The 14,378-nt window shown below is 45.9% G+C and overlaps 1 protein-coding gene across 1 annotated transcript; it reads left to right on the plus strand.

Annotated features, from left to right (window-relative positions):
* The first annotated feature begins 6,678 nt into the window (after positions 1 to 6,678).
* Positions 6,679 to 9,890, plus strand: CXCR4 (C-X-C motif chemokine receptor 4). Its single transcript, XM_069473136.1, is given in 4 exon segments — positions 6,679 to 6,693; positions 8,018 to 8,074; positions 8,077 to 8,118; positions 8,790 to 9,890. Coding segments are annotated over 4 exon segments (1,158 nt in total). The 3' UTR covers positions 9,834 to 9,890.
* Positions 9,891 to 14,378: the final 4,488 nt, after the last annotated feature.

Below are 14,378 nucleotides of genomic sequence, written 5' to 3' on the forward strand. Positions count from 1 at the left end.
AAGCAAGCCCTGATCAGTCACATTCGCTGATGCCGTGGTGTAAATATTCCCACTGTGGCTGATTTTAAACTACCAACATGATGTCTCTGAATGTGGAATCGGAAGAGCTATATAGAGTCGGCACTCAAGTGTCTGTGTAAGCCCACTCCAAAGCCCAGTGCTCTCGACAAGTAAGCTGCACTGTCTGGCGTGAACCCTCCTTTGTGCAGTCACCCCTATTGTTTAAACAGAAGAAGGAAGAATGTTCCTCTTCCTGAAGCATGTTGATCCTACAATAACTGAAAGAAAAAACAGTCCCAGCACTCATACATCAAGGTAGTGGAGAAGGCAGAGAGCCTGGGATGGGAAAGGGGGTGAGGAATGTAAGAGTCAGAGAGCTTGTTAATTCTTTTCAGAGTCCCAAATACTAACCCGAGTACAGTCGGGAGCCACGAGGGAGGATCGACTCAGAAACCTAAAGTGACTAATTTCGGTCTCAGAGTGACAGACAAATTATGACAAGAGGCCATCCCAAAAGGATTCTGAGGCCAATTGTGGCTGTTTCTACTGTTGCCCATGTGTGCTTTTTCCATATTCCTAACTCCGCACCCCTCAACCCTATCCTTTCTTTTGATGCCTACTGTTAACCCCTTAGGCAAGTATAAACTGGAAGCTTGTAGAGTTTTTGTGTTTGTTTTGAACCAACATTTTTAAGTTGAGAGATTTCATAGTAAGTAATCAGGGCTTTCAGCTTCTCTTTAAAAACTGGAAGATGTGGCCCAAATTCCCATGAAGAACAATGGTGGGTAGTGGCTGCTGCTTTTACACAGGGCATGCACTCTCCAGTTCTCCACAGTCCCCACCACTCCCTATTGCCTCACCCATGTACAATATCTGAAGGTTTTTAGACTTTGTCATACATGCCTTACACCTACAAGTACCTCCAAGGTCATAATCATGGCTTTAAATTTAGAAAAGTGCTCAACCAAGATATTATATGGATCCCCCTATACACACACAAGCACACACACACACACACACACAAATAATTCCCACCCTGTCCTTCTGCTAATTTAATGCTCTTGGTAAAGTGATTTCAGCAAGATCTCAAAGCCCATCTGTGTGGGTGATCACATCACCACATTTCTGGGAGCACCATGGCTCTGCCATGGGATGCACAGTTCTCTTTAGAAAACCAACTCACCACAGGGCTCTAGGCACTTCCTCTTGTTATATAGCTGCCTGAAGTCACCACCAATAAATTACTGGCTTAAGGAAAACAATGACAAGCCTTTTCCATGGAGAACAGGGTTTGCTCACTCAATTATTTCCTAAAGTCGTGCCCTCCTTCCCAGCTTGACACCATAATTTTTGAGCAACAGCATTGGGTCTGTTTGTTGCTGTTCTTCACACCCATAAAGCCACACAGCACCTGCCACATGAGCTCAGCGAACTTTAAGAACAATTCATCCTCCTGGCAGTGGAATTAGTCAAGTAATGATCATTGCATTGTTAATTAAGTGGATGCTTTGTTAAAGTGACTTACCAGGGTGACTCTAAATCGGCTGTATTTGTTTACCAGTCTAGCTTTTCCTCTTTGTGTAGGAAATTTTGTTGTCTGTTCTTAACTGCTGTAAAGCTTCCACAGAAATCACTAATAATCTCATTTTAGCGAAGGTGAATCTTTTAGAAATTCAAGATATGACTTAAATTTAAGGTAAAAATGGTTCCCAGAGAACTAGTAATAATTTTCTTAAATTGGTATAGAATAGCAAGATGAAAGGCTTAGGTTTATTTTCGTTTTTTTTTTTTTTTTTTTTTGAGACAGAGTCTCACTCTGTTGCCTGGGCTAGAGTGCTGTGGCATCAGCCTAGCTCACAGCAACCTCAAACTCCTGGACTCAAGCAATCCTACTGCCTCAGCCTCCCGAGTAGCTGGGACTACAGGCATGCGCCACCATGCCCGGGTAATTTTTGCTATATATTTTTAGTTGTCCAGCTTATTTCTTTCTATTTTTAGTAGAGACGGGGTCTCGCTCTTGCTCAGGCTGGTCTCGAACTCCTGAGCTCAAATGATCCGCCCACCTCAGCCTCCCAGAGTGCTAGGATTACAGGCGTGAGCCACCGTGCCAGGCCAAGCTTAGGTTTATTTTCCAAAGTCACTTTTCACCTGTAGGTGTTGGAGATAGAAGTTAGGGAAGGAGGGGTGGGCTGGGTGTGGTTAGGCAAGGGACCATTTCTCCCACCCAAACCAGCTTGGAAATAGTGGACATTTGATAGCACTGTCTCTGAGATTTTTAATCCTCTGCTAGAATTACATGCCCTTTGGGAAATAGCCTCCTTTTTTTTTCTAACTACTTGGGAAAATATTAACTTTGTCTTTTTGAGTATCCTCCACTACCATCAAGGAAATCTGTACTTCTTTTCTCTTTTGGGAACAGAAGTGGTCATTTTTTTTTTTTTTTTTTTTTTTGAGAGCCAGGGGAGGGGCCAGCCAGGGGACAGGAGGAGCCAGTATATTCTGAAGGCCTTAATGCTTCCTTCTGCCCCCTCCTCCTGCCTCCTGCCTCCTGCCAGCAGCCACCAGGAAGATGTCTGTTTCTAAGCTTTCTGCCTGGCTAAAATGGAACCTATTGTGAGACAGAATACAGCTTCCTGTCGTACATATACAGATACACACGCATGCACACAGGCTCACACATGAATCAACCAGCTGCAGAGCGAGCAACAGGAGGTGGCAGGATGCTTGCCACTGTGTCCCTGGATTTGTAAGCATCCCCTCCAAACCATGGCCAAGGCTAGTTATTTCCTGGGCTGAAGCCAACCTGAGAACTCAGGGACCTGCCAAAGCCTTGACAGCCCCTAAACCTGGCTCTGTTGCCAGAGCCACACAGGAAAGTCATTAATTCTTTAAATAAAAGTTCAGTAAATGATTAGGGCACCCAATATTTGTTCAGCAGTGGGCTAGCTGCAGAAAGGCTAGCTGGGCATTCACTTTAAGGAACCTAGAATAGTTGGGTGAGAGGGGTATGGCAAATACTCATTTAAAGTTGAATAACATCACAAGGTATGCCACTCAAACTAGGATTAAGTAAATGCCAAATGACCTTTCAGAGGAGGGAGCTTACAGAGGGTGAACCACAAGAGGCAGGAGAAAGGGACACACTGTGATGTAGTGGAGCCATTCTGGGCTTTGGAGCCAGACAGCCTGGGTGCAAATTCTTACTGTGGGATCATGGTCAAGTTCCTCATCCTTTCTAGACCTCAGTTTCCTTACTGGTGGAGAGAAGTGATGGCACCTGCCTTGCGGAGTTGTTGAGGGGACGATATGAGGTCAGCGGCACATAACAAGCACTCAATAAATGTTTGAGTGTTGTTTGTTTGTTTTTTAAAGAACATCATACAGTAGTTCAGAATAGACGTTTAGGTAGGATTAGCCCAGCAGAAAGGAAGGGGAGACCATTCCTTGAAAAGGGGAAAGGAGGATTGTTATGGAAAAACTCATCACATCTAGTGAATACTTTAGGAAGGGGAAAGGTATGAGAAGAGAGGCCTTCTGATTCCTTTTCTATCATAAAATTTATTGACTTTTTTCTGAATATGAAAATGTTTCATGTCTGGTATAGAAAATTTGGAAAGCATAGAAAAATGTGGGGAAGAAAGTAAAAATCAAATATAATTCTACACCCAATGAAAACTCCTATAAACATTTTGGTTTTCCTCCCAATCTTTTTCTAATGCATATTTTAACATAACCGACATCACACTATGCACCCAATTTGGGGTTTTTTTTTCTTTTAATAGGTTTAGGGGGTACAAGTTGAATTCCATTACATGTACATATTGTATGGCAGTGGAGTCTGGGCTTTTAGTGCACCCATCACCTGAGTAGTGGCCATCGTACCCCACAGGTAATTTTCATCCCTCACCCCATTCCACTCTACCCTCTTTTGAGTCTCCAGTGTCCATTATACCACTCTGTATACACATAATTTTGAATCCTGCTTTTTTCACTTAATGTTTCATAAGTATTTTCCCATGTCACTAAAAATTCTTCACAAACATCATTTGCAATGTACACATGGAATTTTATATATGGATGTTCCAAAATCTTCTCAACTATTCCACTAACAGTGGTTATATAGGGCTATCCAGACATTTCACTATCGTAAATAATGCTTCCATGAATACCTTTGTGGCATAAATCCTAGTTCATTAGGATAAGTTCCTATAGGTGGAATTACAGTTATAAGGTGCCTGCTGAATACAAAACGCTTTCCAGTGATGCTGTCCCAACCCACATTCCCACCAGTGACAAGAGACAGCTGGTCTCTTCAAATCCGGAGATCAAATATTATCTTTGAAAAAAAAAATGTTTTTTGCCTAATTTGATAGTCACTAAATAGCATTTCATTGTTCTTTTAATTATGTTTCCTTTAAGCAGATATACCTAAAAAGATCTCAGAGGAATCTTCAGATAAATGAAGGGAGCCCTTTCTTTTGTCTGCCAACAAACAACAAATATTTGTTATGCAAATCATTTTACTCCAAATTTATTCTCTCTCCGTTTTTGGACAGGTTTGGGAGATTTCACCTTTCAAATTTTAGCCACTGTGAAGAGAGGAGTTTTGAGGTGCAATGCGTCTGACATTCCAGGATAAAACATACTGACTGTGCCACTACCAGGCTTCATGAAAAGCGAGCCATGTCACCAGCCTGAAATTCCAGTCCTTCCACAGACAGGGTGTCTGTCCTACCTAGTCCATAAAAATACGAATATCCTTAAGTTTTATTAATGATTTGATAAAAGTAAAAGTGCGTTTAAGTTTTTGTTTGTTTGTTTCAACGATTACCCTTTTGTTATAAAAGATATCACAAAGGATGCAGATCAAAGAGGGGCACAGGGCAAGGAATGGGGGACGGGGCGTAGAACTTCCAGACCCTCTCCCAGACCTCCATCCTCCAGGAACCTGAAGTTTTTAAAAATTCTACATAATGTAATTTTATGATTGATTTTATCTGGTCATTATTGTGTGTCCTACTTTGGCAATTTCTGAGACTCCCGCCTCCCGACTCTAAGATCAGCTTTGCTGTGTCCGTGAAAGTGCGGAGTAGATGAGGACCTTCACCGACAGACACTAGGGTGGGGGCCCAGACAAAAGAAGAAAGTCAGGCTCCGTACAGAAAAAGGTTCCCAGCCTCCGCACTACCTCGGGAACACCTCCAGACTGAAAGGTTTTATTTTTTGATGAAGAAAAGAGGGACGTGGTGTTTAGGGTCCAGTCTGGGCAGTTCCTCTCCTTCCTGGAGTGGGGGGCGTCTGGGGTCCGTGTCGTGGCGCACGCACCACGGTCCCGGCTATCACTGCTGCGGTCACCTTGCCCGCGGGTGCGCTATTTCTCGGCCCCGCCCCACCCAGCCTCGGCGCCGGCGGGAAGTAGCACCAGGTGGAAAGCACTGTCTGGGCGCCCACTGCAAACCTCAGCCTGTCTGGGACAGCTTTAAAAGTCCAACCTCCACCCCCACGCCGCCCCGCCCAGCTCTTCAACCTAATTTCTCCTCCGCGCCAACGCTCGGCCATCGCACAAAGTCGTGGAAGACGCTGCACGTGGAGTCCGCAGCGCTGGGTTCAAGCCCAGGTTGCAATCTCAGGTCATCCCTGGCGTTTCATCTATCCGAGCCTGTTTCCTGTTTCCTCCGCTCACGGGCCTCGTCGGGTTCACCGCCAGGCGCCAGCGCTTAGAGCAGTGGATGTCACGCAGTCGCCCTTCTGTAAATAAATGTCGACTAACTGCATCTCTGTAATGGTGACACCCACAGGGTGATGTGAGAATGAATGAGTGATTACAAGTTCCCCGTGATCTGTTACAAAAAGTACTAGTCGCTAAATTACTCTTCTAATAAAGCACACTTCATAATAAAGTACTATTCACGAATTGGTTACCACTATTGATGACGTTCCTGCCGCGAACACGCATCTACCTCTCAATCGCAGTCCCCAGAACCATGCCAGATCCTACCTTCTGAAAGTGTTTGCTGATTATCTACACCTGCCCTTGGTGTTATTGTGAATATTGTGCACGTATCATTGTGTTCCAAAGGAAGGATCTTTAACGTGTTTCATCTGAATGGACTGAATATGCTGAAAGAACGGGGAATGAAGTCAGACGCTTGGCCTGACTTCCAACATTGCCGCCTACCGGTTGGGTTACTCCCGCGTGTCACTTCCCCTCCCTGGGCCTCAGTGTCTCCATTGTAGCATTCTCAGGTCTGGAATTCCATCCACGTGAGCGAGGATGGATACACCACACTGGGACGCGTCCCTTGCCCGCGCTTCCCGCCTCCTCCAGGCGCTCCCCAGTTTCCCCCAGGCGCATCCCGCTGTCCCCAAGTTAGGGAACGCCTCTGGGATGTCCTGCAGGGCTGGAGACCCGCGAAATGACCACCAGCGAACAGCAGCGGCTCGTGGGCTTCCCAGGGCGCTCACCCCTCCGCCCCGCCCCTGCGCCCTCCTCCCTCTCGCCTGCCCTCTCTCCCCCTCCGCCGCGAGATGCGCATGCGCCGTTCCCGGAGCGTGTTTTTATAAGTCCGGCTTCGGCCAGAAACTTCAGTTTGTTGGCTGCTGCAGCAGGTAGCAAAGTGACTCCAAGGGCTTGAGTGTGGTCCGGTAGCCACCGCGGCTGGGGAACAAGCGATTACCATGGAAGGGATCAGTGTAAGTCCAGTTTCAACCTGCTTTGTCATAAATGTGCAAACGCGTGAACTTAGAGCGCAGCCCCTCTCCGAGTGGGCAGAAGCAACCAGAAACATTGGAGGTGCTCGTGCCCCAAAGGAGGGGCACGAAAAGTTTTCTTGACTATGGCTATGTGGGGGGGGGGGGGTAGGATTGGAATCTTTCTCTGTTGGGTAGAGGGTAAAAAATGGTAATGAGCGTTCTGATGGCTGCATGCGTCTCCCGCTTGAATGCTGCGGCGCGCGGCGGCTTGCACGCTGTTTGCAAACATTAAGAACATTCTGTGCACAAGTGCAGGAAGGCGTGCGCGCTGCCCCGGGATTCAGACCATAGGGTCTGTTCCTGGGGGGAGAGGGGATTTCTTGGAGCGAGTTACATTCTCTGAATTTAAAGGTGGAGGGCAGGGTGCTTGGCCTGAGTTCCCAAAAGGAGTCTGTGCCCTGCCTTAACTTAAGGCAAAAGCGTCTGGGGACCCTTCTTGCCGTTGGGCGCGTTTGTTAAACTCTTTGTGGCCGGCGGGGCTGTGCCTGTCTCCGGGCACAGTGGGCAGAGGGCGGGAAGGGCGGGTAGACCCGCCGTGCCGATCGCCTGAGGGGACTGAGTGGTGGCAGTAGCTAAGAGGTGGCCAGGAGCAGCCCGCGCGCCTTGGGATTGAGGGGAAAACCTTTCCGGTGTCCCACGGCCGTGAGTGAGCCCCGAGTTGCGAGAATTTGGGATCGTGCAGAAGTCAAATGCGTGGTTTGAACTCCTCTTTGACATCGCGCAGCTGCTAGCCCCGAGGTGTGCGCTGCGGAGACGCGGACCGGGGTGGGAGGTAGGGGGGTTAGGACCGCACCTGGGTTGCCCAGTCGCTGCGGCGAAGACGGGCAGGTGCAAGTGGGGAGACCGTTTAGCTCTCTCCAAGCCCAATTGCGGCGTGTAACCGACGGTGGTTTCCTGAAGCCTTTTGAAACCCCCTTGCTAGGGAGGCTTTTCGTTTCCTCCCGCGGCGCGCAATTCAAAGGCGCTCGCCGAGGAGCCGCCCATTTGTCCCCAGTACCCCGTGGGACAGAGCCTAGCGGGCGGCCCCGCGGAACCCCTGGAGCCCCGGCCTGTCGGCTGTGGGCGTGGGTGTGGTGGGCAGGCGCGGTGGCCTGGGGCTGGCGACCCGGCCCCTGGCGTGCCCGCTTGCTTGGAGGCTTCCAGCTGTCCACCTCCGACCCGGTTGACTGGATGCATGGCAGGGTGGCAAGCGGCCCAGGAGAGTGAGGAAATGAAACTTGGGGTGAGGACCACGGGTGCAGAACCCGTGACCTTCCCCACCCAGGAAAATGCCGCGCTCCCTAACGTCCCAAACGCGCCAAGTGACCAACATGAGCATGGCAGAAGAGACTCACGCCCTGGAGCAGCGCCCGCTTGGGGGAGGGGGTGCCATTTGTTCGTTTCTGACACTCCCGCCCAATACCCCGAGCACCGCAGGTCCTTTATTTTAAGGCCGCGGTCCCCTTCCCCGCTACATGTTGCTTGAAGCGCATGATGGTTTGTGTTTAGACGGGCGTGGGAAAAATAATGTTTTGGGCCTTAGGAAGAATGAGTCTTTGGACCCCTTTGCTCCTCCCTCCCCACTTCCCTCTTTTGGCGAATCTTCATACAAAAAGTTAATCCCAGCCCCTCGTCGCAGCACCCCCCCCCCCACCCCCACGCCGCCTGGGAGTGGCCTCTTTGTGTGTATGGGTTGTTTTTTTTTTTTTCCCCTCCCAAGGTTTTTTTCTTCACTCTAATGGGCGGGGCAGAAGAGTTAGCCAAGATGTGACTTTGAAACCCTCAGGATCTCAGCGCCCTTTTGTCCTAACAAAGAATTTTGTGATTGGCTCTACTAAAGACGGATATAATGAAGTGACTATGGGGGAAGACGGGGAGGAGGATTCTACAGTAATTCTCTTGTGCCCTTGCCCCAGTACTTCAGAATATCCTGAAGAAGGCTAGCCTGAATTGGGTTTTTAAAATTGCTTTTTTTTAAACACCAAAAACTTTTTAAAACTTGGGTAATGCCTGCTGAACTTGGAAGTGAATGTCCATTCTCTTGTCTCTTTTTGCAGATATACACTTCAGATAACTACACGGAGGAACTGGGCTCAGGGGACTATGACTCCATAAAGGAACCCTGCTTCCGGGAGGAAAATGCCCATTTCAACCGGATCTTCCTGCCCACCATCTACTCCATCATTTTCTTGACTGGCATAGTGGGCAATGGATTGGTCATCCTGGTCATGGGTTACCAGAAGAAACTAAGAAGCATGACCGATAAGTACAGGCTGCACCTGTCCGTGGCCGACCTTCTCTTTGTCATCACGCTTCCCTTCTGGGCAGTTGATGCTGTGGCAAACTGGTACTTTGGGAAGTTCCTGTGCAAAGCCGTCCATGTCATCTACACAGTCAACCTCTACAGCAGTGTCCTCATCCTGGCCTTCATCAGTCTGGACCGGTACCTGGCCATCGTCCACGCCACCAACAGTCAGAGGCCAAGGAAGCTGTTGGCTGAAAAGGTGGTCTACGCTGGTGTCTGGCTGCCCGCACTGCTGCTGACTATTCCTGATTTTATCTTCGCCAGCGTCAGTGAGGTGGATGACAGATACATCTGTGACCGTCTGTACCCCAGTGATCTGTGGGTGGTTGTGTTCCAGTTTCAGCACATCATGGTCGGCCTCATCCTGCCTGGTATCGTCATCCTGTCCTGCTATTGCATTATCATCTCCAAGCTGTCGCACTCCAAGGGCCACCAAAAGCGCAAGGCCCTCAAGACCACAGTCATCCTCATCCTGGCTTTCTTCGCCTGCTGGCTGCCCTACTACATTGGGATCAGCATCGACTCCTTTATCCTCCTGGAAATCATCAAACAAGGATGTGAGTTTGAGAACACTGTGCACAAGTGGATTTCCATCACCGAGGCCCTGGCCTTTTTCCACTGTTGCCTGAATCCCATCCTCTATGCTTTCCTTGGAGCCAAATTTAAAACCTCTGCCCAGCATGCGCTCAGCTCCGTGAGCAGAGGGTCCAGCCTCAAGATCCTCTCCAAAGGAAAGCGAGGTGGACATTCTTCTGTTTCTACGGAATCTGAGTCTTCAAGTTTTCATTCCAGCTAACACCGATGGAAAAGACTTTTTATTTTACACAATGAAGAACTCTTTTTTAAGTGACACATTTTTCAGATATGAAAGACTGACCAATACTGTACAGTTTTTATTGATTGTTGGATTTTGTCTTGTGTTTCTTTAGTTTTGTAAAGTTTAATTGACTTATTTATATAAATATTTTTTTGTTTCATGTTGATGTGCATCTAGGCAGGACCTGTGGCCAAGTTCTTAGTTGCTATTTTATGTCTGGTTGTAGGACTGTAGAAAAGGGAACTGAACTTCCCAGAGTGTGTAGTGAATCATGGAAAGCTAGAAATGATCCTCAGCTGTCTGTGCATAAATAATCTCTCCATTCCTGTGGAACATCTTTTTTTTCCTGTTGTGAAGTTGTCTGGTTATACTAAGTGATTTTGCTGTAGAAGATGGCACTTATAACCAAAATCTGAAGTCATATAGAAATGCTGGTTTTCAGTTTTCAGGAGGGGGTTGATTTCAGTACCTACAATGTACAGTCTTGTATTAAGTTGTTAATAAAAGTACATGATAAACTTAGCATGATGTTCTGATTTCTGTGGACATTCTTTTGGCTGGCAGAAGACAAAAATAATAATAGATACATTTATGGCACCCAAGGTACTGTCCTAGGTATTTTCATTGTAATATTTACTTAACCCTTATCACAATTCTGTTATAGATTCTGCTTCTGTTATTACTTAAATGTAATGGAGGAGGAAACTGAAGCACAGAAAGCCTAAGTAACTGGGTCAAAGGCACGTATGTGGTAAGTAGCAGAGCCAATATTTCAAACCAGGTAACATGAATCTGAAGCCTTAGCCATTTTCAACTCAGGTAGAAGTTTGGAAATGTCCACCCAGTACCCATTCCTAAAAAAGCTCACCTTTCAGAAGGGTAAGCACATGCAAAGAAGAAAGGTATGCCATAGTGTTTGGGTTTCACTCTACCAGCCCCTTGTGTAATCCAGGTCTGTGCCATGCTAGGCACTATATGCTTTCCTCATCTAATCCTCAGCATAAAGATCATCACTCCCTTTCACAGACAAGAGAATTGAAATACAGAGACTTTCCATAACTTGCACTTTTCATGGGGCAGAGCCCAGAGCTGACTGCCCTTGCTCTTAACCATGACCCACTATTGTTCCTCAGAACACCTGGTCATAAGTCAACTGAAATGTTAATAAAGCAAATAAAGCCAAAAGTGAATGTTTTCTTCATAAAATTAGCCGCAACCAAAATATCCCTCTTGCAATATCTTCTATGCAAATCTCAACACTTTTATTCTTAATCTATTGCAACACCTAGCACCTCCTCAAAGACTCAGCCAAGCAGCTAACAGTTTGTGTTGGTGCTTTTTAGAGCTCGGAAGAAAGGTCCCTGAAGCAAGCTCCCCATTGCACATATTTTGCACAAGATTTTGGAGTCTTATGTAACATCACCCATAGCTATTTACACTACCATTGTGCAAGCCTCAGACTCTTGAGTAAATTTCAGCTCTGATTTCCATTTAAAGATAATTTCTAAACTGTAGTAGCCATACCTACCTCACTTTGGAACACAAACAGGGCAGTCCAGGCATGCACTCAGATAATAAGTAGGATATAATTAAGGCAATATTTGGTCTACTTTTAGTAATTGTTTCTGGCACAGAAAATCCATTTTGGAGGAAAAATTGCAATGCCTTATCTTTCTGAGGCAAATCACATTTGTTCAAGGCAAATTATAGATCCTGTGAAGGGACATAACTTAATTACTTAAAATAGAATCCAATTTGGCTGTACATTTTTGCTGCAGTCTATGGATCTGGGATAATTCAGAGTGGTGTTCCTATTCCACTTGAGAACACAATTAGATTTTAGATAGGAAATTATCTTGAGGTTTCTTAGTTTTCCCTGGGAAGCCTAATTGGATCACCCTTCATTTAAGCATAGTTTTACATGTATTCTCTCAAAGGCTTAGTCTTAAAGCCATGACCATTGTGACAGACTTCATTTAAACCTTTTCTATAAATATTTATTCTCCGGGAAACAATAGAAAAGAAATCCTTGGAAGGCATTCTTTTTCTTTCTCATCTTGGCTTGAAACCAAAGGAGATTCTTCTCCTTTGCCGTGGAGTTACAACAAAAGAAGCTGAGCCGAAACAAAATTCCCAGTGTCACCAGTCTTAGTGGATATTTCATTCTCCCTTGAGACAAAGGTGGGATGGCTCTTTTTCAGAAAGAAAAACAGCCTTGGCTCTCTCCCTGCCCCAAAAGAGTGGTCCCCTGCACCCCCCGCATCATTCTCTGTCCCGACCCTGCCATGTTCAGAGTGGCTCCAAAGCGTTCCCTGTGTCGTGGTCTGTCTGACGACGTCGGGAAACCCAGTCTGCCGCCCAGCCCTTGCATGAAGTAGCTAATTGTTCCCTCTCCTCGTCCCTTATGAATGGGACCCTTGAAGGTCAGTAATGTAGATTCAGTTGTATAATGGAAGCTAAAATATTTAAATTGCATGCATGCTGCCAACAATGGCATAAATATGACTTCTAGCTTATTAATAACATTAAGGCTGTAACTGGGAAGGAAAATGGATGTTTTATCTTGCAAAGGCTTTGTTTTCCTAAAATGCCGCTTGGCTACTTACCTCCCCCTACTGTGGGCTTCCCAGCCTCCTTTTGTGGTTAAGTTTATATGTTAAAATAAGGATTCTGGGGTACTCTTAGAGAAGGTTACCCTACAGGCTTTATTTTAATAATTGAACCAAGTGTTTGCAACTTTCTCCTAGCTTATTGTCAGACACTAAATCAAGGCTCTACAAACAATTGAGTTGTCATTAGTCCCCATGTGATTTTCATTTAGGAGGGGTGGAGACCTCTGGAGATAAAATTCAGGTTACCTTAGAAAATACCTCAGGTATCCCCCAACACTTGGGAACGCAGCATCACGTCCTGGCATCATAGGGATTTGCCCAATCCACTTTGAAGAGGTCTCCCAACGTGGCTTAGCCAATCAGTACTGGAGAGATCTGCAAGCAGCCGGACAAATAACATTCCCAGGAGCACAGTCTAGGGGGTGTGTTGGCACCTCAGGGGCCAATAAAATAGTTGAAATGAATTCTTTGAAAACAATGGTCTTCAACTGGGGGCAATTTTGCCCATTAGGGAACATTTGGTAAGGTCTAGAAACATTTGGGTTATTATACTGGGTGGGGAAGGGGAACGGGAGCTAGTGGGTAGGGGTTAGGAATCCTGCTAAACATCCTACAGTGCAGAGAACAGCCCCACCACAAAGAATTATTAGACCCAAAATGTCAGTAATGCTCAAACATGAGAACCCCTTTTTTAAGGTGATAATAATTATCAAAATAAGGATACATCTAACCAGTATGATTCTATAGAATAACATATATCCATAAAGAGCTTGGTATCTGCTAAGGTCTGAATGTTTGTGTCCTCCCCAAATTTATATGTTAAAATCTTAACCCCCAAGGAGATGGTACTGAGAGGTGAGGCCTTTGGGATGGGATTAGGTCTTAAGAGTGTGGCCCTCATGATTGAGTTTAGTGCCCTTATAAAAGAGACCCCGGAAATCTAGCTCACCCCTTCCACCACATGAGGACACAGCTGGAAGGTGCCATCTGTGAACCAGAAAGTAGACCTCACCAGACACCAAATTGGCCTGTGCCTTGATCTTGGACTAGGGACTTCCCAGCCTCCAGAACTATGAGAAATAAATTTCTGCTGTTTGTAAGCCTCCCGGTCTATGGTATTTCATTATAGCAGCCAGAGTGGGCTAAGATGTTATCTCTGGCCAAGACCCCAGTCCTTTTCAACCTCCTTGACTCGTTCTCATTTTGATAGGTTCTACTCCCACCTTACTCAACTCACACAATTCTCTTCCATCGTGATTTCAACACCACTTTGTCATCATGAACACATCTTTCTCTGTATTTCCTTCTCCCCCTAGATGATCAGCTTCTCAATGGCAAGGACTCTGTCATTTCTTCTCTATTCCCTGATGGGCTGCCGCATGCCAAGCTAGGAAGACATTCCACAAAGGAAAATTAAATGGTAAAATGCTAAATTCTCTAATTCTTTTCAAGTATCTGTTTCTCTAAAGCCCACCTTTTGTACTCATTTAATCCTCACCACTGCCTGTGACTCAGTTTGGAACACTTCCCATTTTTCTCCTTTTATTTAAAAAATAAACAAGGAGTGATAAGGTACCAGCCTATTGTTTCATTGTCTGCAACTGACTTGGATTAATTTAAATCAATCCTATTAAATCCAACAAGTAACATACAAAACCTTCTGAAAATCTTTCTTCCAACTGAAAATGCAAGCTAGTTTTAGGCTGAGTTGAGGGATGCACGCTATTAAGAAGCCATAGAAGGGGAAAGAATTTTTCAAAATCAAACAAACAAAGGTGCTTAACCAAACTAGACCAGGTGTTGGGTGTTTATCTGGCAGAGCTGGTCCACTATTAAATTGATTTACATATTACAGTTCAATTAACCGGAACCCAACTCATCAACACTCTTAATTAAAGGGAATTACTTCCTC

The sequence above is a fragment of the Eulemur rufifrons genome, chromosome 1 (genome assembly GCF_041146395.1).
Source record: "Eulemur rufifrons isolate Redbay chromosome 1, OSU_ERuf_1, whole genome shotgun sequence".
In the NCBI taxonomy this organism is placed as follows: Eukaryota; Metazoa; Chordata; class Mammalia; order Primates; family Lemuridae; genus Eulemur; species Eulemur rufifrons.